Source organism: Benincasa hispida, chromosome 2, assembly GCF_027475165.1.
Source record: "Benincasa hispida cultivar pf3 chromosome 2, pf3_genome.v1.1, whole genome shotgun sequence".
In the NCBI taxonomy this organism is placed as follows: Eukaryota; Viridiplantae; Streptophyta; class Magnoliopsida; order Cucurbitales; family Cucurbitaceae; genus Benincasa; species Benincasa hispida.
In genome coordinates, this window is record NC_143479.1 from 34,298,883 (window position 1) to 34,321,911 (window position 23,029).

General features: G+C 36.6%; 1 protein-coding gene across 2 annotated transcripts in view; it reads left to right on the plus strand.

Annotated features, from left to right (window-relative positions):
• Positions 1-22,558, plus strand: part of LOC150037849 (putative inactive ATP-dependent zinc metalloprotease FTSHI 5, chloroplastic) — a 33,317-nt gene extending 10,759 nt beyond the window's left edge. For both annotated transcript variants that reach the window (XM_090310520.1, XM_090310521.1), the window contains exons 8-19: positions 3,155-3,328; positions 4,317-4,438; positions 5,194-5,395; positions 14,246-14,374; positions 15,811-15,993; positions 17,239-17,358; positions 18,157-18,342; positions 18,441-18,515; positions 19,223-19,282; positions 19,422-19,529; positions 20,229-20,309; positions 22,353-22,558. In XM_090310520.1, coding sequence (XP_090166646.1) covers positions 3,155-3,328; positions 4,317-4,438; positions 5,194-5,395; positions 14,246-14,374; positions 15,811-15,993; positions 17,239-17,358; positions 18,157-18,342; positions 18,441-18,515; positions 19,223-19,282; positions 19,422-19,529; positions 20,229-20,309; positions 22,353-22,421 — 1,509 coding nt within the window. In that variant the 3' untranslated portion in view covers positions 22,422-22,558. The remainder of the gene's footprint in view (positions 1-3,154; positions 3,329-4,316; positions 4,439-5,193; positions 5,396-14,245; positions 14,375-15,810; positions 15,994-17,238; positions 17,359-18,156; positions 18,343-18,440; positions 18,516-19,222; positions 19,283-19,421; positions 19,530-20,228; positions 20,310-22,352) is intronic.
• The last annotated feature ends 471 nt before the right edge of the window (positions 22,559-23,029 follow it).

Consider the following 23,029-nt stretch of genomic DNA (forward strand, 5'->3'; position numbering starts at 1 on the left):
GACCTCCAACTTCCCGCCCTTTACCAATGGTCTGTTTCGTCGTAAGATCCTGAAATAAGCAATAACCAGGGAAAAAGGAGATGCAACAATGAAGATCACAAGTGAATTTATTGACCGAAATCAAATTAAACGAGAAATTTGGTAAATTTAAAACTGATGACAAAGAAATTGATTCAGTGAGATGGACGGTTCCTGATCCTAAAACAGGAGTGGAGGTTCCATCAGCTATAGTGACATTAGGTGAAGAGGTAGATGTACAAAGGGTAGAGAATAAACTGGGGTTACCTGGCATATGGTCTATAGCGCCAGAGTTAATGACCCATTTTGACGTGGAGGAAAGAAGGCATTTAGAACTGTTACCTGTCTCTGCGATGGTCGTAATGGGAGTAGAAGATGATGCCCTCAATGACTCTTGATACTACTGAAATTTAGCAAACTCCCCTGCAGAAATCGTAATTGACTTGTCAAGATTATCAGGAGTAGAGGTGACATGTGCAGAGGGTGATGACATCCTCTGACCCTTATTCAACAATCTTCTGCATTCACGTTTCGTATGGCCAGGTTTATGACAATAATAACAAACAACACCTCCTGGATTTGATCTCCATGAATAGTAGTTGGATCCATTCAACTTGTGTTCAGTTACTTTTGACACCATAGGAACAATCTCAGACATTACTGGTTTCTTATCAGCCATTACCTCAAAAAGTAGACATCGGACAGCAAAGAATCAAATCCTAATTTACCGAAGTGATGTCTACACAAGAAATGAGTATATCTATATATCCCAAACAAAGACACCACCAAGAAGAGCCAACAACACCGAGGAAACCTCACTGAAGACGGACGAAAAAACGGCGGCGCATGGACGGACAGCAGGCTGGAATAGGGGCCGCGTGAGCCTCACGCGCTGGTCAGATGGCAACCGGACTTTGGGGGTTTTGTAGATCAGTGGCTGGGCTTCTCTTTGGAATAGGCGGTGTCGAAAAAACAGCTTTTTTTTTTTTTTTCCGGCAGCGGCGGCGAACGAACCGAAGATGGCGACTGTGAGTAAACTCACCTCTCCACAAAACCCTAAACGTATCACAAATGGGTTCTAAATTCTCAAACCCTAAGATTCACAAAAACCCTAAGTTTATTTAGAGAGCTCCCATGTAAATCTCTTAGGTTTGAGAAAGAATCAGAATACTTTATTCATTCACCAAAGATACGAATATATACAAGTGTACAATGCATAGAAAAGAAAAATATCACAAAAGGAAAATATCACAAAATGTTTACAAGAATGGAAAATCCTAATTATAGAATTATAACAGAAATGTTTAGAAGGGATTTCCCTCTCCATTCTTTGGGAAAACAAACAGAAATTTCCATGAAAAGTTACAAAAGTAACATCCGAAACAAGGGTCTACTACATCCAATTTAACAATCAAAGAAACAAAAGACTATCAGCCCACCCAAACTAACAGCTCAAACTGAATTATTTTTTGGTTCTTATTTTTCTTCATTAAAGCCCCTTTATCTAATAGGGTGCTCTTTTGTGTGCTTGGTTTTCTGGATGCCCCTGCCCTTAGTTCCTTTATTTTTTTCTCGATGAAAGTTAGCTTCTAAAAAAGAAAAAAAAAAGAAAGGTAAAGAAAAACTGAATTACATAGAAAAGAACTACAACTAGGAAAAATTTCAAGAGGAAGAATTATTGCAAAAATATTTAGAAAGCTGCTGCCTGTTTAATAAAATCAAATCTCTCTAGCTTCTTCTTGGTGTTCTCTAAGTCTTATGCTAATCATTTCATTCAAGATATTTGTTTGAATTGGAATGCTTTTATTTTCTTAGTTTAAGTATTGCTTTTGTCATCATTTGTATTATTTCCATCATCTCTTGTATCTTGCATTTTTGAGCGTTAGTCTCTTGTCATTATATCAATGAAAGTCTAATTACTTTTCCAATAGAAAAAAAAACTCTCTTCCCATCAAAACTTCCATTTTTCAAAATTTTTTGAGTTTCTTTCCCACCAAGTGTACCAATTACCAAAACAAGCCTTAACTGAATCAATCCATCAATTTGGAGTCCGTTTTCCTAGTTTTCCTTCATTTTCTTTTTTGCGAACTTTCTTTTTGCATGCCCTTTTATTCTTTCGTTTTTCTCAAGGAAAGTTTCAGGATCCATCAAAAAATGTTCGCCTGTTTTTTGATACATTTTCTGCTGTAAGATTAAAAGGCCATGCTTGTCGAACTTCTGAAGCAATGCTGCTGAAACATTTGTGCTGTAATGACCATGAAGATATGGTCGATATCTTTTTTTAACCTTCAAACATAAAATGCATCCATGAGGATTCATCCATCTTTTTTTTTTCCCTTCTTTTTAAACATCCATTCACTTCGAGACTTTCAGCAGACTTGTTAGATGCATTTAATTTTCATCCTTACCCCCATCCTAGTATTGTTGGTCAATTTATCGTGCAAACTTTTATGGTCATTGATCTTTTTTTAGGGGAAACAAATCTTTTCATTGATATAATAAAATTATTAAAAGTTCAAATATTGAGAGAAAAAGCAGAAAATAAAAATAAAATACAGAAAAACAAAGGCATTCCAATTTAAGTATACATTATGGATCGAATAATTTGTATAAAATTTAAAGGGGGAACACCAAAAAGAAGCCATGAGCTGAGTGTGTTGTGGTCATTGGTATTAAAAAAAGAAAGTCTAAAAGTTACATGTTTGTGGTGCTCTGTTTTGGAAAATGGAGTTGGAGCTAGAAGAAATGATCAAAATGGAAAAGAAGAATAGTGCTTCCTTTTGGGATTTTATTTTATTTTCAGCTTTCTCCTGGTGCCTCAAATCTAACGGTTTTAATTTGTGTTTTTTTTTTTTTCCTTTCTGGTAATTACTCCATGTCTACAATAGGAGAGTGATTCTGAATGTCGTATGGCTGGTTTACTTTTGTAATTTCATTACCTTCACCGAAATGTTTTCTTATTTAAACAAACATGAGATGGTAAGTCTCTTAATATAGAGGGTCAACAAATAATAGACTGTGTCTTGTTCTGCGTTATCAATCAGATTTCCTTCCATATTTGGATACCACACGTTGAGTTGCAGTGTTTGCTAAAACAATTCTTATGTCTCCTCATGGTTTGAGCATCTTATTGCAGGGGGTCTTAATTGTTGGTGAGAGGGGAACAGGAAAGACATCTCTTGCACTGGCCATAGCTGCAGAAGCAAAAGTACCAGTTGTTACAGTTGAAGCCCAAGAATTAGAGCCTGGACTATGGGTTGGACAAAGTGCATCCAATGTCCGGGAATTATTCCAAACTGCAAGAGATTTGGTTGTTCTCTTGAATCTTTACTGTTGAAATATGCATTATCTGGACTTACACATATTGGTAGATACATTATAATTTTTATTAGTTTGATAAGAAACAATTTCATTAGTTAATGAATGTACTGGTAAGAATAAACTCCAAGCGTAGAGTGTTGTAGAAGCTCTCTAATTAGCAGTAGCAGAAGAAATAAAGCTATTGTAAAATAGCATTAGCAAAATAACATCAGGTGAAAAAAAAAAAAAGATCCCCAGCTTTCTCATCATATTATTCTCAAGGCTGTAAAATACTCTTCTATATCCTTGCAATCAAAATCTCTCGAAGGATTGTGTGAGCAACCACTACCTAAAAGGCTCTAGCCTTGCCCAAGAACCTTCTACTAAGATATCAGGAAGGTATGTAAGAAGGATGCACAATTACCGAGGAGATTAAAAAGGGCTTTCTTATTTGTCAGAAACTGAAGATAGTAATTTAAAAATTCTCTTGGAGTGCATTTTGCTCATAGTGGGACAGTTTCCCTGTTGTTATACCTTAATTTGGTTCTTTTGGGAATGTTGGGCAGCCTCTTCCCTTTCTCTAGAGAGGAAAGCTAAAGTCCTTTGGGTTAATGCAACTAGAGCCATTGATGTGGTAAGTTTGGCTTGAGAAGGATCCAAGGATCTTCAATGAATAGGAGAAGGATGTGACTTTGGGGCTCTTTATTTCAATAGGCGGGTTTTTGGCAACCTCAGGGCCTTTGCTTTCGTGCTTTGCAAATTCCTATCATTGTTTTTCTTCCTTTAAATAATCTACCCAATTCTCAGTGAAGTTTCAATATGCAACTTATGCATTCAATCTTACTTGGTACAGATTCGTGTTTGTTTCTTTCTGGTTATATTGTTGTGAATGCTTTTTAACCTGCAATATTTTCCTTGGTTTTTATGCTAGAAGAGATTAGATGGTTAATTTTTGCAATCTTCCATGTCTAACTTTAGTTCTAGAGTGATATCTCTAGGCACCTGTGATCATATTTGTGGAGGATTTTGACCTCTTTGCTGGAGTTCGTGGCAAGTTTATTCATACCAAAGAGCAGGATCATGAGGCTTTCATTAACCAACTTCTTGTGGAGCTCGATGGGTAAGCTTAAATTTCTTTTTGTTATTTTGACCATCCAATGTTCTAGTTCTCTTCCTCTGGATGTCTTGAAAGTTGAAACACAATAAACCCATATATGAGACAACTGGCACGTATGTACTACAACAAAATGGAAGTATAATATATAGGAGAAATAAAATGAAACAAAGTCATTCTAGAAAATTTTAGTTTTGATGCTTGTTATGAGTTAATAACCTTGCTCACAACGAGCAATATCCAAAGAAAATTGGCCCTTTTCCCATCATTGAAAGATATGTTCCTTCCTAACGTTTACAAGGTTGATCTTCCACCTCATTTCATGATTGCTTCCCCCTTCAATGTCTCAGATCTTTGTTCATTTCACTCTCCTGACCACTTTTGTTTGGCTACCTACGGTTGAGGATGAGTTATCTTCAGAGGAGTCAATTGATGAGCATAATATCTTTCTTTTCCTTTACTTGATTGGAGTGATGTCTTGGCCATTTGAAAGGCTTTCTTTTAAGTTTTTGTTTTACCGTTTACCGTGTAAATCTTTTTTCCATTTAGTGCACCCTTTTTGTTCCTTAAGTTTTACTGCTGTTAAATGTAAGTTATTATGTTTAAGAATTGTTGTTCAAAAGGCTGGTTTGTAGCCTTATATTTTATTGGAACTTTGTCTATTTTCGATTAGATTTTAATAAAAAATTCTCCTAGATATTGTGCTACACTAGTACAGGCCACATTATTCCTCTTACAGCACGTTGAGCATCTATGTATAGGTTTGAGAAACAAGATGGAGTAGTTTTGATGGCAACCACTCGGAATTTGAAGCAAATTGATGAGGCTCTACAGCGGCCTGGGCGGATGGATCGGGTATTTCATCTTCAAAGACCAACTCAATCCGAAAGAGAGAACATACTACAAATTGCTGCGGAAGGATCCATGGATGAGGAGCTCATTAATTATGTAGATTGGAAAAAGGTAATTTTTATCAATCCTTCTTTTGTTCGTAACATGGCAAGTGTTTGCATTGGTCTTATATGGCGCCTCACACCAGTAAACTTTAAGGACGATTGTTGCTGATAATGAGGGTCATGAAACTATTTAATCGTTTGCCTATGATATTTGCTGAATCAAGACATACTTTTTGATGGTTTGTGATGTAGGGGTTTATGTGTTAATTTTTTTTTGTATTTTTTAGTTTGTTAAGTTTTCGTTTAGGTGTGAACAAACCCTCTCTTTGGGTCTATTTAAAGAGGTTGGGTTAGTCATAGTTTAGGTGTGAACAAACCCTTCTTCTTTGAGTCTAATTAAAGAGACGGTTGAGTGTCAGACACTTGGACACTTGGACACTTGTTGGACATGTATCAGACACTTGTTAGTGCACAAATGTGTTAAACATGCATATAACACTTGTTAAGTAGATTTAAAAAAACACATATATGACAATAATAATAACTTTGAGTGTGAAATACATCAAGCTAAGTTTTTTAAGAATTTTCTTTGGTATAAAGATGATATATACTTTTAAAAATTTATATTTTAATAAACATGCCCTAGACGTGTCATGTCTTAGATTTTTAAAATATGGCGTGTCGTCGTTTCCGTATCGTGTTATATTCGTGTATTGTATCCATATCTATGTTTCTTAGGTTCCATCAAATCAATACTAGAGCAACTTCGAGAAAGGGCCTGATAGTTGGCAAGAACATCAACAAGAATCTTGATCCTCCTATCCTAGATGCGAAGTGTAACGGTCATGCTTGTCCAGGGCCTGTTGCCCATGGCCGCATGCCCAATCCAACCCCCTTCTAGCTTACTTTCGTATCCTATATTGTATTAGTTTAGTTAGCTTGCTTTCTTTGCATTTTCATTGTAAGTGACCACTCGCCCTTTTGCATATGCAAGGGTGCCAGTTGGCTTTTTGTTCAGAATGCACTATATGGGGATAAGACTAACCATCATTTCCTCATACCCGGAGTAGTACTCTATAAAGCCGTTGTTGTTGCTTATTGCTTTCTAGTCTACTACAATCTTTCTTTCTTTATACACACTCTCAAATCTTCTTACGAAAACCTTTTCTCTAAACCCGTTTTCTAAAACCATTTTCCCTAAAACGGGATTGGAGGTTGCAAGAGGCACTCGGTGTGCCATCGGCAGTCCGTATTCGAGTTGGCTGGCTTGTTCGTGAGCGGGAACAAGTGCCGCACAATCGCTAAGAGAAGCTTACGAAAGAGCGATTGTGACAGTTGGTATCAGAGCCAGGTTGGCTTATAGAGGGAAGATCAGTGATCATGTCGGCGACGAAGAACCTGAACAAGTCCCATGTGGACAGATTGGTAGAGATGGAGGAACAAATGCTCTACCTGAGAGAGGTCCCAGATAATGTTCGTTTCCTTGAGACTCGGCTACAAGAAGTTGCCGAGAAAGCCGATGGAATTGATGCGGTAGTAGGCCGCCTAGACGGATTACCCGTCAGAGAATTGATGATGAGGGTAGAGACCCTCGAGGCCAAAACAGTACGGTCCGGCAGCTTTGAACGAGGCGATAGCTCCTCGGGCTCTGTTGCCCACATAGAGGAGCGTGTGGAAGAGCTGGACAGCTCCCAAAAAGCAATACTTCAGATGGTAACCGATTTATCTGAAGACTTTCGATCGGCCCTGGATGTCGTCAGAGCCGAGATAGCGGATGTGAGTGCTAGGGTGAATCTCACCATCCGAGCGGTAGGGAACCAAGCCCCACCTGGGGGAGCAATGGCAGTGAGCCGAATAAAAATCCCAGAACCGAAACCCTTCTGTGGGGTGCGAGAAGCGAAAGCCCTGGAAAATTTATCTTCGACCTTGAGCAATACTTCAAGGCGACGAACACAGTGACTGAAGAGTCGAAAGTCACAATAGCAACGATGCATCTAGTTGAAGATGCGAAACTGTGGTGGAGATCACGGTTTACAGACATACAGGAAGGACGCTGCACTATTGATACTTGGGATAGATTGAAACAAGAACTTCGTTCGCAGTTCTTCCCTGAAAACGTCGAAATCTTGGCTCGACGAAAACTCCGAGAGCTAAAGCAAACAGGTAACATCAGGGACTATGTAAAACAGTTTGCAGGACTCATGTTGGACATACGAGATATGTCTGAAAAGGACAAGGTCTTTTGCTTTGTGGAAGGGCTGAAACCGTGGGCGAAATCAAAACTATACGAACAGAGAGTAGAAAATTAAATGATGCCGAACGGAGGTATGCCGCCTCCGAGAAAGAGATGTTAGCAGTAATTCACTGCTTGAGGGCCTGGAGACAGTATCTCTTGGGGGCCAAGTTCGTGGTCAAGACCGACAACAACTCCATTTGTCACTTCTTCAACCAACCGAAGTTGTCGTCGAAACAGGCACGGTGGCAGGAGTGTCTAGCGGAGTTCGACTTCCAGTTCGAACATAGATCCGGGAAAAGCAACCAAGCGGCTGATGCTCTTAGCCGAAAGAGTGAACATGCGGCCCTGTGCATGTTCGCCCACCTACAAGCAAGTACGTTGAGTGCAACGGTACGAGAAACTGTCAAAACTCACTTGACAAGTGACACAGCAGCACAGGCCATCTTACAGTTGGCCAGAGAAGGAAAGACACGCCAGTTCTGGGTGGAAGATGATCTACTATACACCAAAGGCAATCGCCTCTACATCCCCAGATCCGGGGAGTTACGAAGGTCGCTGATGAAGGAATGTCACGACACACCGTGGGCAGGACACAATGGTTGGCAGAGGACTTATGCCCTTCTGAAGCAAGGCTACTATTGGCCAAGTCTTCGAGACGATGTCATGCAATTTACCAAGACTTGCCTTGTCTGCCAACAAGATAAGGTTGAAAGGGCAAAATTAGCGGGTCTACTAGAACCCCTACCTGTGCCCTCTAGACCGTGGGAGAGTGTGTCTCTCGACTTCATCACCCATTTGCCCAAGGTAGGAGAGTTTGAATCGATCCTTGTTATCATCGACCGGTTCTCGAAATATGCCACGTTCGTTCCAACGCCGAAAATGTGCACAGCCGTGATGACTGCTCAGCTGTTCTTCAAACACATTGTGAAATTATGGGGTGTCCCCATGAGCATTGTTAGCGACCGGGACGGAAGATTCACTGGGACATTCTGGACAGAATTGTTCAGAATATTGGGATCATCACTGAATATCTCTTCTAGCTATCATCCCCAAACTGACGGTCAGACGGAACGCTTCAACAGTATGCTCGAGGAATATTTGCGTCACTTTATCGACGCTAGACAGAAGAACTGGGTCCAATTGTTAGATGTGGCTCAGTTCAGCTTCAATAGCCAACAGAGTTCTGCGACCGGAAAAACGCCCTTCGAAGTGGTGTGCGGCAGACAGCCACTCATGCCACACTTGGTGGACCACCCTTATGCAGGCAAAAGTCCTCAGGCACATAACTTCACTAAAGAGTGGAGCAAAACCTCTGAGATTGCTCGCGCCTACCTAGAAAGAGCATCAAAGAGGATGAAGAAGTGGGCTGATAAGAAACGGAGGGTCCTTGAGTTTCAAGCTGGGGACAAGGTCCTGATCAAGCTACGACCGGAACAGTTTCGTTTCCGAGGCCAGAGAGACCAACGGCTAGTAAGGAAATATGAAGGTCCAGTGGAGGTAATTGAGAGGGTCGGGAGAACCTCATATAGGGTTCAGTTACCCTCATGGATGAAGATTCATCCTGTCATCCATGTGAGTATCCTGAAGCCCTATTATCCCGATCCCGAGGACGAACAGCGAAACGTGCTAAGGTGCCCACCGGTCACAATGAAGAGTTCTGCTGAGAAAGAAGTTGCACGAATCCTGGATAAACGTACGCGCCGTATCGGAAGACCCAGACGAGAATTGACAGAGTTCTTAGTGAAATGGAAGGATCTCCCCGACGAAGAGATCAGTTGGGAGCGGGCCGAAGACTTGAAGAGTGCAGCTCCAGCCATCGCAGATTTTGAACAAGGTCGGTTGACGGGGTCGTCAACCAATTAAGTGGGGGAGAATGTAACGGTCATGCTTGTCCAGGGCCTGTTGCCCATGGCCGCATGCCCAATCCAACCCCCTTCTAGCTTACTTTCGTATCCTATATTGTATTAGTTTAGTTAGCTTGCTTTCTTTGCATTTTCATTGTAAGTGACCACTCGCCCTTTTGCATATGCAAGGGTGCCAGTTGGCTTTTTGTTCAGAATGCACTATATGGGGATAAGACTAACCATCATTTCCTCATACCCGGAGTAGTACTCTATAAAGCCGTTGTTGTTGCTTATTGCTTTCTAGTCTACTACAATCTTTCTTTCTTTATACACACTCTCAAATCTTCTTACGAAAACCTTTTCTCTAAACCGTTTTCTAAAACCATTTTCCCTCGAACGGGATTGGAGGTTGCAAGAGGCACTCGGTGTGCCATCGGCAGTCCGTATTCGAGTTGGCTGGCTTGTTCGTGAGCGGGAACAAGTGCCGCACAATCGCTAAGAGAAGCTTACGAAAGAGCGATTGTGACACGAAGCATCATCTCTTCCCAAGCAATTGACTGTCGGCTATCCCTAGTAGTAAACTCTTTAAGGGGTGTTTGGCTCACCAACATGAGTTGAGTTGAGTTGGTATAAAATATACCAACTCAATGTTTGGTTCACCAACATTAAATGTTGGTGGAGTTGAGTTGGTATATTTTACCAACTCACCCAACTTACTTCAACTCTTCCTTCTTCCAATGTTTTCCATCGCTCCAACCATTGGCCATTGTCGGCCACTACTGCTGCACACTCCGGGAACCAACTCCGGGATCCAGCAACCACATTCGATGAAAATTTCATGCGACCAACTTTGACAACCATCTTTGCACGACCAACTTCGACGACTAGTGTCGTGCTCTGGCAACCACCTTCAACAACAAACTCCAATGATCAATTTCGACAACTACCTTTGTGCGACCAACAACCACATCTGACTACAAATTCTGGGGAAGATCACCTTCGATGATCAACTTCGCGCGACCAACTCTAGACTCCGACAACCACCTTTGACGACAAATTCCAGCGATAAACTCTAATACCACCTTCATGCAACCAACTTTGGGCTCTGACAACCGCTTTCAACTACAAACTCTGAAGAAAATCATCTTCGATAATCAACTTCGACAACCACCTCCGACTATTATAAGACCGATTGCTTCTTAACAATCTCGTCATAGTCCAGGAAGAGGTATTGTTTGCGTCTACTTGGTAGGTATTGTTTGCGTCTACTTGGTAGGACTGACCAACTTAACTATCTTATTGTTGGTCATGATTATTTATATATATATATATATATATATATATATTTGTGAACATGAAAATAAACCCTAACTCATACATTCCATGACTATTAAAGTATGCTGTAGGGTTGTTGATCATATAAATAATGATATCTTGTCTACATTAAGAACAATATTTATATGTAGCAAATTGTAAAATATATTTTTATTTGATTGAATTCACATATCAAATGAGTGTCAAGAATATTTGGAAAAATAGGAATGAAGTTGAAAAGTATGTAACAAATAACGGAAAAAAAATCATAAAATGAAGATTTTTTTCCTGAAACATTTTCTGGCAAGAATTAGTGAAAAATGGAGATTTATTCTCTGATGATTCTCCAACTTTGGAGGAATTAAAAGTGAAATCGTTGAAGAAATGTGGTGAACATTCCATTGGTTGCTAAGATGATAGGGAGATTCAATTTAAAAAAAGATTCATGATAAAGGAAAAATACATGGCAACAACATGAAACAAAAAAAAAAAAGAAGAAGAAGAAGAAGATGATGATGATGATGATGGAATTCATGAAGAAAAATTATAATAAAAGATTTTGATTTCTCTTTGGTTTTCCATGTGATTTAACCATATTCTTGCCAGAAATGTAATAGGTGAATTGTTCATTTTTTTTAAAAAAATAATAAATAAAAGAAAAATTTTAAAAATAAAAGAAAACATTGCAAACCATATTTTCTTCAAACAAAGACGGATAGAATTATTGAATAAAGATTAAAGAAGTTTCAAAACAAAAATGGTAAACATAAAAGTAGATTATTTAGAGTTAAAAAAACTGCACCAAATACTCTAGACATATGAACTCAACTCTGCACTCCAAACACAGATATATGAACTCAAACAAAATAACCTTGCACCCAAATGAATTCCACGGACATGAACTCTAGGCATCATATCTCAATCCAGCGCCCTAAACAGGCTTTGGTGATATGAATGCTGGTCTGTTAGAAGTCCAAACCAATGTAGTAGGAATTTTTTCTACCTTGGCAGGAATAGAGCAAGCTTTGGACCATCTCACTCAAGAAGTTGGCTGGTTATCTAAAAATCCGCCCTGCTGCCAAGATCCAACCATTAATATCCTCCCAAGACCTAAAGAAAATGAAGCCCCCAAAAATGTCCAGCCCACAAAAGAAAGGAATCCCACAAAAGGAAAGGGGACTCTAATCAAGCAAAATAAGACCTAAAAGGGTAATTACAAAAAGAATTTGACATTGACGCCTAAAGAGAAACATAGAACCTAACAAAAGACCAAATGTCCCTACTATCCAACTCCACTCCTCTTAAGGTCTTATTGTTTCTATTTTCTAAAGGCCCAAGCCTGACAACTAAACACACATGTCAGCTTGCCACAAAATAGTTCACCTCTTCTAAAATGTCTTGCCACGGGAATCTTTCTCTCTCCTGACATGGGGGATCATGGGGGCATCTCACTAGAATCTCTATGAAGGGCAAATTGAAGGCCTAACACCTATAAGAATATCGTTAAACTAGTATTTGACACTTGTCTATTTTTTCTTTGAAAGTGAAACAAAACTTTTCATTGAAATAATGAAAAGGGACCAATGCTCAAAATACCATGACATAAAATAAAAGAAAACAAACCATACTACAAAAAAACATAGTATGTGGGAAAAACATGCATTCCAATTTAAACATAAATCTTAAATAGAAAATTCTGCAAAAAGCTTGGAAAGTGAACATCATGAGGAAAAATTAATTTGAGCGGCTTCGAAACGATGAGACCAATGAAGACACTTGTCTTGAAAGACACTCCAATTTTAATTTCTTTCAAACTAAATCTTCGCGAGAATAGCTTTAACCGTATTTGACAAACAACTAAGATTTATGTTTCAAAGAAGGACCAACCAAAATTTGAACAATGTTAGCCTTAAACAAATCACTAAACACCCATTGTATGTGAAAAATGGAGAACAAACGGCACCAACACCACCTTGAAAACCAACACTAAAGAAAGAGATGTTGAAGTCCTACATCAGTCGTACAAAGCGGATACAGAAGGAGAGTCAGAGACAAACAATGAGATGGAAGCTTCCTTTGGAGAGTGGATGGCAATTCAACCCCCCAAAAATCATTATTCATATGAGAATATTAACTCGTCTAGGACATTTAGATTTCCACAAGATTTTATAAACAAACTTCTCTATAACAACGGAGACAGCCAAAGGCTTGGATAGGGAATGAACAGAAAATTTCCCCAAGAATCCAAACTCCAAATTCGACAATCAGGTTGAATAGACACTTTCTTCCCTGATAAAGAGCTCAATAAAAGCTGGCAATCAATAATTTCTTCATCTCTCAGCATCCTTCTAAAGGAAACAGACTAGGATAAAGTAGCGTCATCTCAATGGAAAAAAATTGGAGCCATTGGGCAGTGGTGCAATTCTAAATAAGCGATGAAGTCTCGAATTCAGGGTTGAAATATCAAGACAAGGATCTTGCTAAAAGGAAATTCTACTGCCATTACCAAGTTTGAGAGCTATGAAGAGTTCAACTTGCATCGAAGCTTCAGAAATAGTCCAAGGACTACAGAGACTCGGGCCAAAATTTTCAGACATGTGCCAATTATAAAGACCTTTCCATGAATGCTTTGGCAAACTTTAAACCAAAGAGAATCAGCTTCGTGAAATTACTTCCACCCCTATTTAGCCAATAACACCATGTTCCTAATCTTCAAGTCCCAGAACCGAGAGAATCAGCTTCATGGGATTTGGTTTCTAAAACTGACACGTGTCTATTGTGCCTAAAATGTGTCAAAGAAGTTGCAGTGTTCAGCTTGCATCAGACATGGAGTATTCATAGGTTCTATCATTTCATTTTGTATTTATTAGTAACTTCTGCGGAGTTTTCTACCTTGTTGACTGCAGTGCCTTTTTAAACATCAATGAAAAGTTTGTTTCTTTACCAAGAAAAGAAAAGAAAAAAAGAATTGCAAGATTTCCTTTCAGGAAAAACTGCACTTTCAATACCCAAAAAACCAACTGGATTCTAAGATTCCTCCCCCCCCTCCCTCCTCTCTCTCTCTATGGGACCATAGCAAACTATTGTTTTGCCTTTTACTGAAAAAAAATTGCAGTTTTTTTTTTCTCCTCAACCTTCTTGGGAGGTTGTTTTCCAGTATCTATCAGTTGAAAGTTGTTATATGTCAAAAAAAAAATAGAGATTAATTTAAAAAACATGTTTATGATTATTCCCTAGGCTATTTTCACTTAGTTTGAAACCCTTTCTCTAGGGGTTTTGTGGGCTTGGTATTTTTGTATGCGCTTGTATTCTTTCATTTTTTCTCAACAAAACAATTGTTTCTATTAAAAAAAAAAAAAAACATGTTTATGGATGTGTATAAAGGCCCTAATATTCAAAATATATACAACAATAAGATCCCTCGAAAACTCTTTTCTATTTTCCTTCTTCATTGACTTGTGGGATTGTTTTCCTTCTTTTATTTATTTATTTTTGGTCGCTTATTGGGATATTTTGCTCTTAGGTTGCTGAGAAGACTGCCCTTTTACGACCGGTGGAACTAAAACTTGTCCCACTTGCCTTGGAAGGAAGTGCTTTTCGGAGCAAATTCCTTGACACTGATGAACTGATGGGCTATTCTAGCTGGTTTGCTGTAAGAATTGCTGCTTTGTTCATTAAAATAATATTTATTATTATTATTGTTATTGCCAGAGACAAATTTATTAATTATTCTTGTCACTGGGCTTTTATGTTTTAGAATCATGCTTCTGGTATCTCATAAAAGAAAAAAAATCATAGTTGGCTTTGTCTCATTGTGTGTCACGTCATTGTGGATAAATTTTTCTTTATTTTTTGATTTCAACAAAAAAAGGTCTCTCTTCAAAATGAAGAAATCTTGATGGTGCTGTTGGAAACTCACATTGGGAAAGGTTTATTTGGACGGTAGCCTCCGTATTTTCTATATTTTGACAAGTGTTCCTTGATTTCCCTGGGTTTTTGTCAGCCCCCACTAATCGAGAGGAGTTGAGGCTGTCCGTTGCCTTTCTATTATTTCTGATCTGGTGACTCGTCATGAGAGAAGGGATTCTAGACTTTAGATTCCGAGAGGAATTGGGGTGTTTGACTTGAAATGATTAATAGGATTTTTAGGGGGTTGAGAGATTGCTGTGGAGCTTTGGGAGGCGATTAGATTTAATTTGTGGGTGTCTGACACTGTCTGTTAATCAAGTTTTCTTTTGTTAATTTTATTTTTTTGTCCTAATTTCATCTTTAACCACTGAAAAAGAAATATGTTGGAAGATGTCTATATCCTGAGTTCCAATCACCACGTTGATGTTAATCAAAACAGCATGCCTTGTATGTTTTGATTACTCTTCTCCCGTTATAGTGTTCTTTTTGGTTTTGCTGTTCCTGTTCCATTTGGCTCTAGGTTTTGATCAGTTTGTTTTGTGGTGGCTCCAATCCAAATTGGTTGATTTTGTTGGCGGTTTGCTTTTGTCCTGGTATTTTCCTTGTAGTTGGTCGGTTTGGTTAGTCGTTTCATAGCTTATTTTGGAGGTTTTTCTTTTTCTTTTCTTTTTTTTTTAATCTTCCCTTTTTCTAGTTTCCGTTGCTTCTTTTCAGCCTTTTTCTATGCTTGGGAGGTTGTATCCTTAAACTTTTTGCAATTTTTCTTTCTTGTTTATTTGAGGTATGATTTCTTTTGGGAAATTTTCATAGATAGGAGAAATGTCAAACTATTTACAGAAATTAAAAAAAAAATGGATAAACACTGTTAGACTTCTATTAATCTCAATCAATGATAGACTTGTATCAGTTTTCATCACTGATAGCATCAATGATAGACTTCTATCAGTTTCTTTCACTGATAGACACTGATAGACTTATCAGCTTCTACCAATGGTAGACTTGTATCAGTTTCTATCATTGATAGACGCTGATACATTGATAACAATGTTTATCACAACTATAATTAAAATTTGCTATTTGTATAAATATTTTTCTTATTTTTCTATTTTTCTAAATCCCCCATTTCTTTTTCTTGATACATTTTTCCTGATTGATCTGCGGGAAATCTTTGTTATGCAGACTTTCAGTGGTATTATTCCCAAGTGGGTGCAGAAAACCAGAATAGTAAAAAAATTAAACAAAATGTTGGTGAATCATCTGGGATTACCACTGTCTAAAGAAGATCTTCAAAATGTGGTTGATCTGATGGAACCATACGGTCAAATAAGCAATGGAATTGAACTCCTTAATCCTCCTCTTGATGTAAGAAACTACTTCACATTAGTTTTAGTTTTTTAGCTACGTTAGTCTATTATCGTCAACTTAAAGTTATAGATTTATGTCTTTTATATATCCAGTAGCAATTCATTACTTGACTTCTATAAGTTCTCAAGTATTTAAGAATTACCTTTTGATGCAGAAAGGGATGAAGACACATTAATGGTGTACAGTTAAAGTATGAAAATTTGAGTGTGAATAATTAAGGGTATAGAATTGAGGCCAAGAATAATACTGTCATTGTTTATCTTTCTCATTACAACGTAAGTTAAAAAGAGAGATGATTTCTTTTACGCACAAATTTTAATTCAACATGATAGTCATGGCTAAAAAACATTTTTTTATTTATGAGAAACGAGATTATTGCTAAAAAACATTGGATTAAATTATAAGTTGTCCCTGAACTTCAAGTCTTATTGGTTCTTGAACTCATAGTGTCTACTTTGTTCCTAAGTATCAAATTTTATGTTTAATAGGTCTCTAAAGCTTAAAAAAAAAATGTATAGTAGGTCCCTGAACATTCAATATTGTATCTAATAGGCTAGTTGAAGAACCCTGTATATACACCTTTCAATCTCATGTATTAGACACCTTTCAAGATCTATTGAAGTTGGGAAGCTTTCATTTTCCCTTTTTAAATGTCTTGATTCCCATGACTCTTTACTGGGATAAATTTTTTTTAACTTTTATATTATGAGGATTTTTGTTTTGTTTGCTTAGAATTTGAACATTAGTCTCATTTCATTTCTTTAATGAAAAGTTTCATATCATCATTTTTAAAAGACATTTTTTTAGTTTGCCTCCTTTTATGGGCTTTACTTTTGTATGCCCTTATCTTCTCTCTTTTTTTCCTTGAAGTTTGGCTATTTATAAAAAAAAAAAAGGAAGTAAAATTGATGTATTATTATTTTCTAGAAATCAATTGAAAGAAGAGAGGTGATTTTGTATTAAAAAAAGAATCTTCAAGTATAACGTGGACCATTTTTAACCTCTTCGTTTGAGTTTTCTCATTTGTAGTATGGTATTATTTCTTGGATGTACTTGTTTGAGGTGTCCAATATATATATGGTGATATTTGACGGTTCCTTCAAATTTCTTTGAATATTGATACTTATGTACTGGAGATATTGTCACTTTTAACCTGTTACCAATAAGCATGCACATCATAGTCTTGTAAGCATTAGTTCTGCCATTTTAAAATGAACTAATTAATTGAGGTCTATTCTCTAGTGGACAAGGGAGACAAAGTTTCCACATGCTGTTTGGGCAGCTGGTCGTGGTCTTATTGCCCTTCTATTACCGAATTTTGATGTTGTGGATAATCTGTGGCTTGAGCCATTATCTTGGCAGGTTAGGCATTTCCTATCCAAAAGTGCTAACAAGTTCTTTTGCATAAAAAAGTTTTAGTTTTCAATGGTAATAAAGAGATTATGGTATTGTGCTAGTATGGGTACAATAATCTTACATTTGTGGGTAAAACACCCTTTTCTTAATTTGTAATACAGTTATTGCTTCTCAGTTACATTAAGTAATAAATGTATCAGTGATTGGAAGGTTGCCATAACCTTGGCCAACAATAAGATATCCCCACCTGAAATTTACCATACCAACTAATATGTAACAAAGAAGAATTTTTCAATCTACTGGTTTAAGTTAGCAGCATTTATGATGACCTCAGATGGTCTACAGTTCATTTGATTGGTTGAAATGTATTCAATTTTTTCTTTCTAAAATTTGTATCAACTTATTTTTTTTTTAATATGATTTATGTAGAATATTAATAAAAAATAATATGCAAGAGAAAATGTGATTTTTATCATACTTTTTTTAAGGAAAGAAAGCAAACTTGAAAGCTGGTAGAAAAGATCGATTATCTAGAATACATTAGACAAAAGTAATACTAAATTTCCAAGAGAGGGAGAGCGTTGATAGCTATATGGTTCCAGGTTCAAAGCATGATATGGCTACCATCCAGCTAGAAAATTAAAAATATTCAATAAACCTGACACTAAATGGTGTTGGAGAACCATTGGGCAAATATTAAAAAAAGAACCATTGGGCAAATGTGTGCTATCTAGGAGAATTGTGTTTGAGCTTTGAAGGCACCATGGTGATTATATTGCGTTTGAACTTGTGCCTCTTTTGTAGGGTATTGGGTGTACAAAGATCAGTAAGCGGAGAAATGAAGGATCCATTAATGGGAATTCAGAATCAAGATCTTACCTTGAAAAGAAGCTTGTTTTTTGCTTTGGTTCATATATTGCAGCTCAAATGCTACTTCCTTTTGGAGAAGAAAATTTCCTATCTTCGTCTGAGTTAAAGCAGGCACAAGAGGTTAGTTTCATAGAGAACTCTGGGAATAGTTGTCGATCATCTCATATGCTACCTAACTTTTATTCACAACACCCCATACCAAATCTGATCTGTGGTAGATTGCAACGAGAATGGTGATTCAGTATGGCTGGGGGCCAGATGATAGTCCAGCAATTTACAGCCGAAACAATGCAGTATGCTTCTTTCTTTCATATCCAAAACTTATTGTGTATTTTTCCATTATTGTTGAATAGATTGAGTTCACTTGAGGAACTTAATGAGTGTTTCAGATATTGGATCTGCCAATTACGGTTTGCACGTGTTGGATATTAGGTCTATGCCATCTTATGATCAGTAGTGGTAGGGAGCGGGAGTTCTTAGGTTTAACTTAAGAACTCATGGACCTCTAGTTCTGTTATTATGATGCAGAAGAGAGAAGACTCGAGATGCAAACTTTATTCATATAAAATCTGAGTGCTTTAAAGCAAATAATCCATTCAACCATAACCATAATATCCCAAACAACTGGTAATGTTCAACCCAACTTGCCTAATGGGCAGTAACCTTATACTATATAATAAATTAAAGAAGAATCCTTTTTCCTTATCAGCATCTTTTTTTTGAATTGTGGGAATTGAATCATTGACCTCATGGTATTACAAACCTTATTCACTGGGCTCTACTCAAATTGACTCTTCTCCATACTATACTTCTCCAAAGTTTCAACATCATATTCCTTTGTGTTATACGTAATATTTTGTTACTTCTCTCTTCCAAAGGTCACTCTATCATCGTTTTTTTTAATCTGCTCAAAGAACTTCTTATTATTATTTATTATCTGCTCAAGCAGCTTTATGTGGCTCTCATTTAGTGATGTCATACACCTTTGGCAATAACATAGGTTGCTTCTTTGAGTATGGGTGATAACTATGAATATGAAGTGGCAGCTAAAGTTGAGAAGGTATATCTTCAATTGTCTCATATTTAGAATAATAGACTGAGTTAATCTTATTTGATTCCTAATGTGGAAAAAACGTACTTAATTGGCTCCAAAACTCAAATAATAGAAGGTTAATTATTTCCTCACTTTGCTTTTCTAGATTTATGATTTAGCATATTGTAGAGCGAAGGACATGTTGGCAAAAAACCGCCAAGTTCTTGAAAAGTTTGTTGAAGAATTACTAGAGTACGAAATTCTTACTGGGAAGGTAAGCCCTCAATCTTTTAATCATTATTTGAATTTTATTTGATATTTTCTCTAAATTGGGTTCTTGATCCATTAGATTCCATACCTATTAATCACCCAATAGATTGTTTAAGATATTCACACAATTGAAGTGGAAATATGAGAGTATAACCATCGATAGTTCGTTGGGAAATTCTGGGTCCATTTTAGCTTTCTGAATGATAAATTTTCTTCCACACAGTTCAGTGCTAAGATGACACTTAAATTCCCGATTGGAAACTTATTTTTACGGCTCTTATAAAGATATATAAATATAAATAATTTTAACGTTACAAATATAACAAGTCTTGCAGCAGGCTCATTTCGTAATCCAGTTGATGCAAATTAGGGTTAACTCTCTTGACACTTGGCTGATAAATTAAGATGCTATACACGTGACCATGTGAGTCAGTTCGTTGGCTTATCTGAGTTATGTCAGATCCAACTTCAGGAGATTTTTATCTATCTATTAATGTCATTTGAGTTTAGGAAGAGTAAAACCTGTATTATAATTAAAATCCAATAGTTCTGTTGGAAGGGCCTAATAATCTTTTTGGTTTCAATCTGGATCTAAACTCTCTATTTGTTCATTAATCTGCTTTTCAGAAAATGGTGGTTGTTCTGAATGACAGTGATGACATTTTATTGTAATTATGCTTACGACTAGCCTTTCCCTCGGCAGGTTTTGGAGAGATTAATTGAAACCAATGGAGGAATTAGGGAGAAAGAACCATTTTTTCTTTCTGAATACTATGATAGAGAGGTATATTAAATTATTTTGTTTTCAGTCTATGATTTAACTCTTTTTTTTTTCCTTTTCGGTGAATTGCTTTTGAAATTAAGTTTATGTTTTTAGGATTTAGTGCTCGTAAATTCACTACTCCACCATGCTTGATTAGTTTGCTTTTGAAATATCTTTAAGTGACTTGCTTGCTTGCAGTTGTAAAAGGACACCTTGATTGTTTATGATCGTTGCTGCTGAAAACATTGATTGCTCATTGTCAACACTTTACATAATATAATCTATGTGATTTCTGGTATCAAACACCAGAAACATAGTTCAATACAACATTAAGTTGAATTTGTTCGTGATATCGTTAATTGTTATGGCTGCTATATAGGGTTTTTTTTCCTTTTATTTATTTATTTATTTTTAAAGTAATAATAAGAATAATAATTTTTAACCTCACATAAAATTTAAGAGTTTAATGTTAGATTTGGGTTTCTAAGCAAATGAACATGAATGAACCAATACTACATAGAAAATAGAGATTCTAGGCCAATGCAATTATAGAGCAACATAATTGAGAAAAGCTTAAAAGAACTTTTTGGTATTCGGTAGTATGTGGTCACTGGAAATGAACAAAATCCATCAGTTAGATGTACCAATTGTAGCCAACACTGAGAATTCTACAGCCAAGGGTATGCTGGTTTGGACTAGTCCTAGGTTATTTGATCTCATACAAAATTATCTAGGAAGCACATTAGCGAGGACAAATCTGTTGAACGAATTTGCCTGAGTTCGTTGGAATAGCCTTTAATTTCGAAAGAAACTGTTGCATGACATGTTTAGTTCGTTGGGGATAGGGAGAATGTTTGGATCACAGATCACTAGGTGCCAAATCTGGGTTTTGAACTTGTGGCCTAAAACATTACCTACCCTTTTTTTTGAGAGGGAAACAAAAACTTCAGTGTTAAACGAAATTGAAAGCTTACTACAGGTGAGTTACAATTTCCATTTGCTTAGTAGAGTGACTAAAGAGGGGTGTGAACATTTGTACCATTATAAAGCATTAAAAAGAGTAAGGTCAAATGAACTCTCGAGAGAAGTGCAAGTGTCGTTGTATATATGCCCATCTAAGAAGCACGACATGGATACGAGGACACCAATTTCTAAAAATGTAGGACACGGACACGTATTTTATTTTATTTTTTATTTTTTAAAATTTGTTCTAATATTAATCGATCAAATCCACAATACTAAAATCATGAATGAAAGTTACTGCAAATATGCAGTTTCTTAAGTTTGCTTCAAAATAATAACTAAAAACAAGGCAATCGAATTTAGTTCAATGTTGGGGTGTGTGCTTATAGTGGGATATTTGGGGAGAGGAACAACAAAGTGTTTAGAGATGTGGAGAGGGACCGTGGTAATGTTTGGTCCTTGTTGAGCTGTCACGTTTCCTTTTGGGTGTCGGTTTCGAAGATTTTCTTTGTAATTATTCTCTGGGTCGTATTTTACTTAGTTGGAAACCCTTTCCTTAGAGGGATTGTGTGGGCTTGTTTGCCCTTGTATTCTTTCACTTTTTCTAGTCTGTTTCTATCTTTAAAAAAAAGAAAAACAGAAAAAAAGAAAAAAAGAAAAAAAGAAAAAACCATTTTCATGTTTTTACATAGTATCGATTTAGTAAAATTGTCACACAGTTTCTTCACTGAGAAAAACAATTAGGAATATTGTCATATAATTATATCTTTAGAGTTGATTGGCAATATTATTCCCTGCTCAAATTTTCCTGCTTCATTTCCTGCTTCATTTCCTGCTCTATCGCCTATCAATTGTTTTGTTCTTGCATAAACCTCAAAAGACTTTTAAGATAGAGTAGTCTGCTGGCTTTACTGTGTACATGCATATTTCTCCTGCATTTCAGAAGAAAGGGTTGCAAGTATTCTTATCATAGTGGAAGTATGCAGTATTCTTTGATGTTGTGGCTTTTGATGAAATTTTTAAATTTTCTGTGGGTGTCTGACAAAACTCTATGTTTACATCATTCGTGAGATGTACTAAAATCTTTTCCTTTGATTGTAGCCATTGACTGGTGGATTTCTTGAAAGTGCGAACTCGTCAGGAACTGCTCTTTTAAGTCCACCAACATAGAACAAGAGAAAAATGAGTGTGATTTGGATCTAAATCATATTACAACAAGAGAAAACATGAGTTGCTTCTACGTTTTTTAATTTGAGTAGAAATACGATGTAATCTAGATGTGTTGAGGATGGAGATACGATGTAATCAAGATGTATTGAGCGTAGATAGGTGTACAAAAAGAGGTTTTTGGGTGAGAAGAGGCACCATTTTTCCTTGGTCACAGGATTTTGTAACCATTGTTGAACTCAAATATCTATAAATGATGTTTGAAATATCAAGGAAATAATTTATGAATGAAAAATTCATCATTCTTGTTAGCACCCATTTCTTATATTTCTAAAGGTTCAATGAGACGAATAGTTATTTGTAAGCTTCCATTAGCACATATTTTTTCCCCTTCTTTATCTTCTTAAATATAGAGTGAGAGATTCAAACTTTTGATATCAAATTGATAATACATGCTTTATATCAGTTGAGTTGGATTATGCTCATTTTGACCGTTTGCTTGTTTGAAGATGTTTAATTGATCAAACTAGGTATAATAATATAGATTATATAGGTCTTTCAGAGGGACCAAATTTTCATTTCTGTTTAAATGCATCAAAATTATATATTTT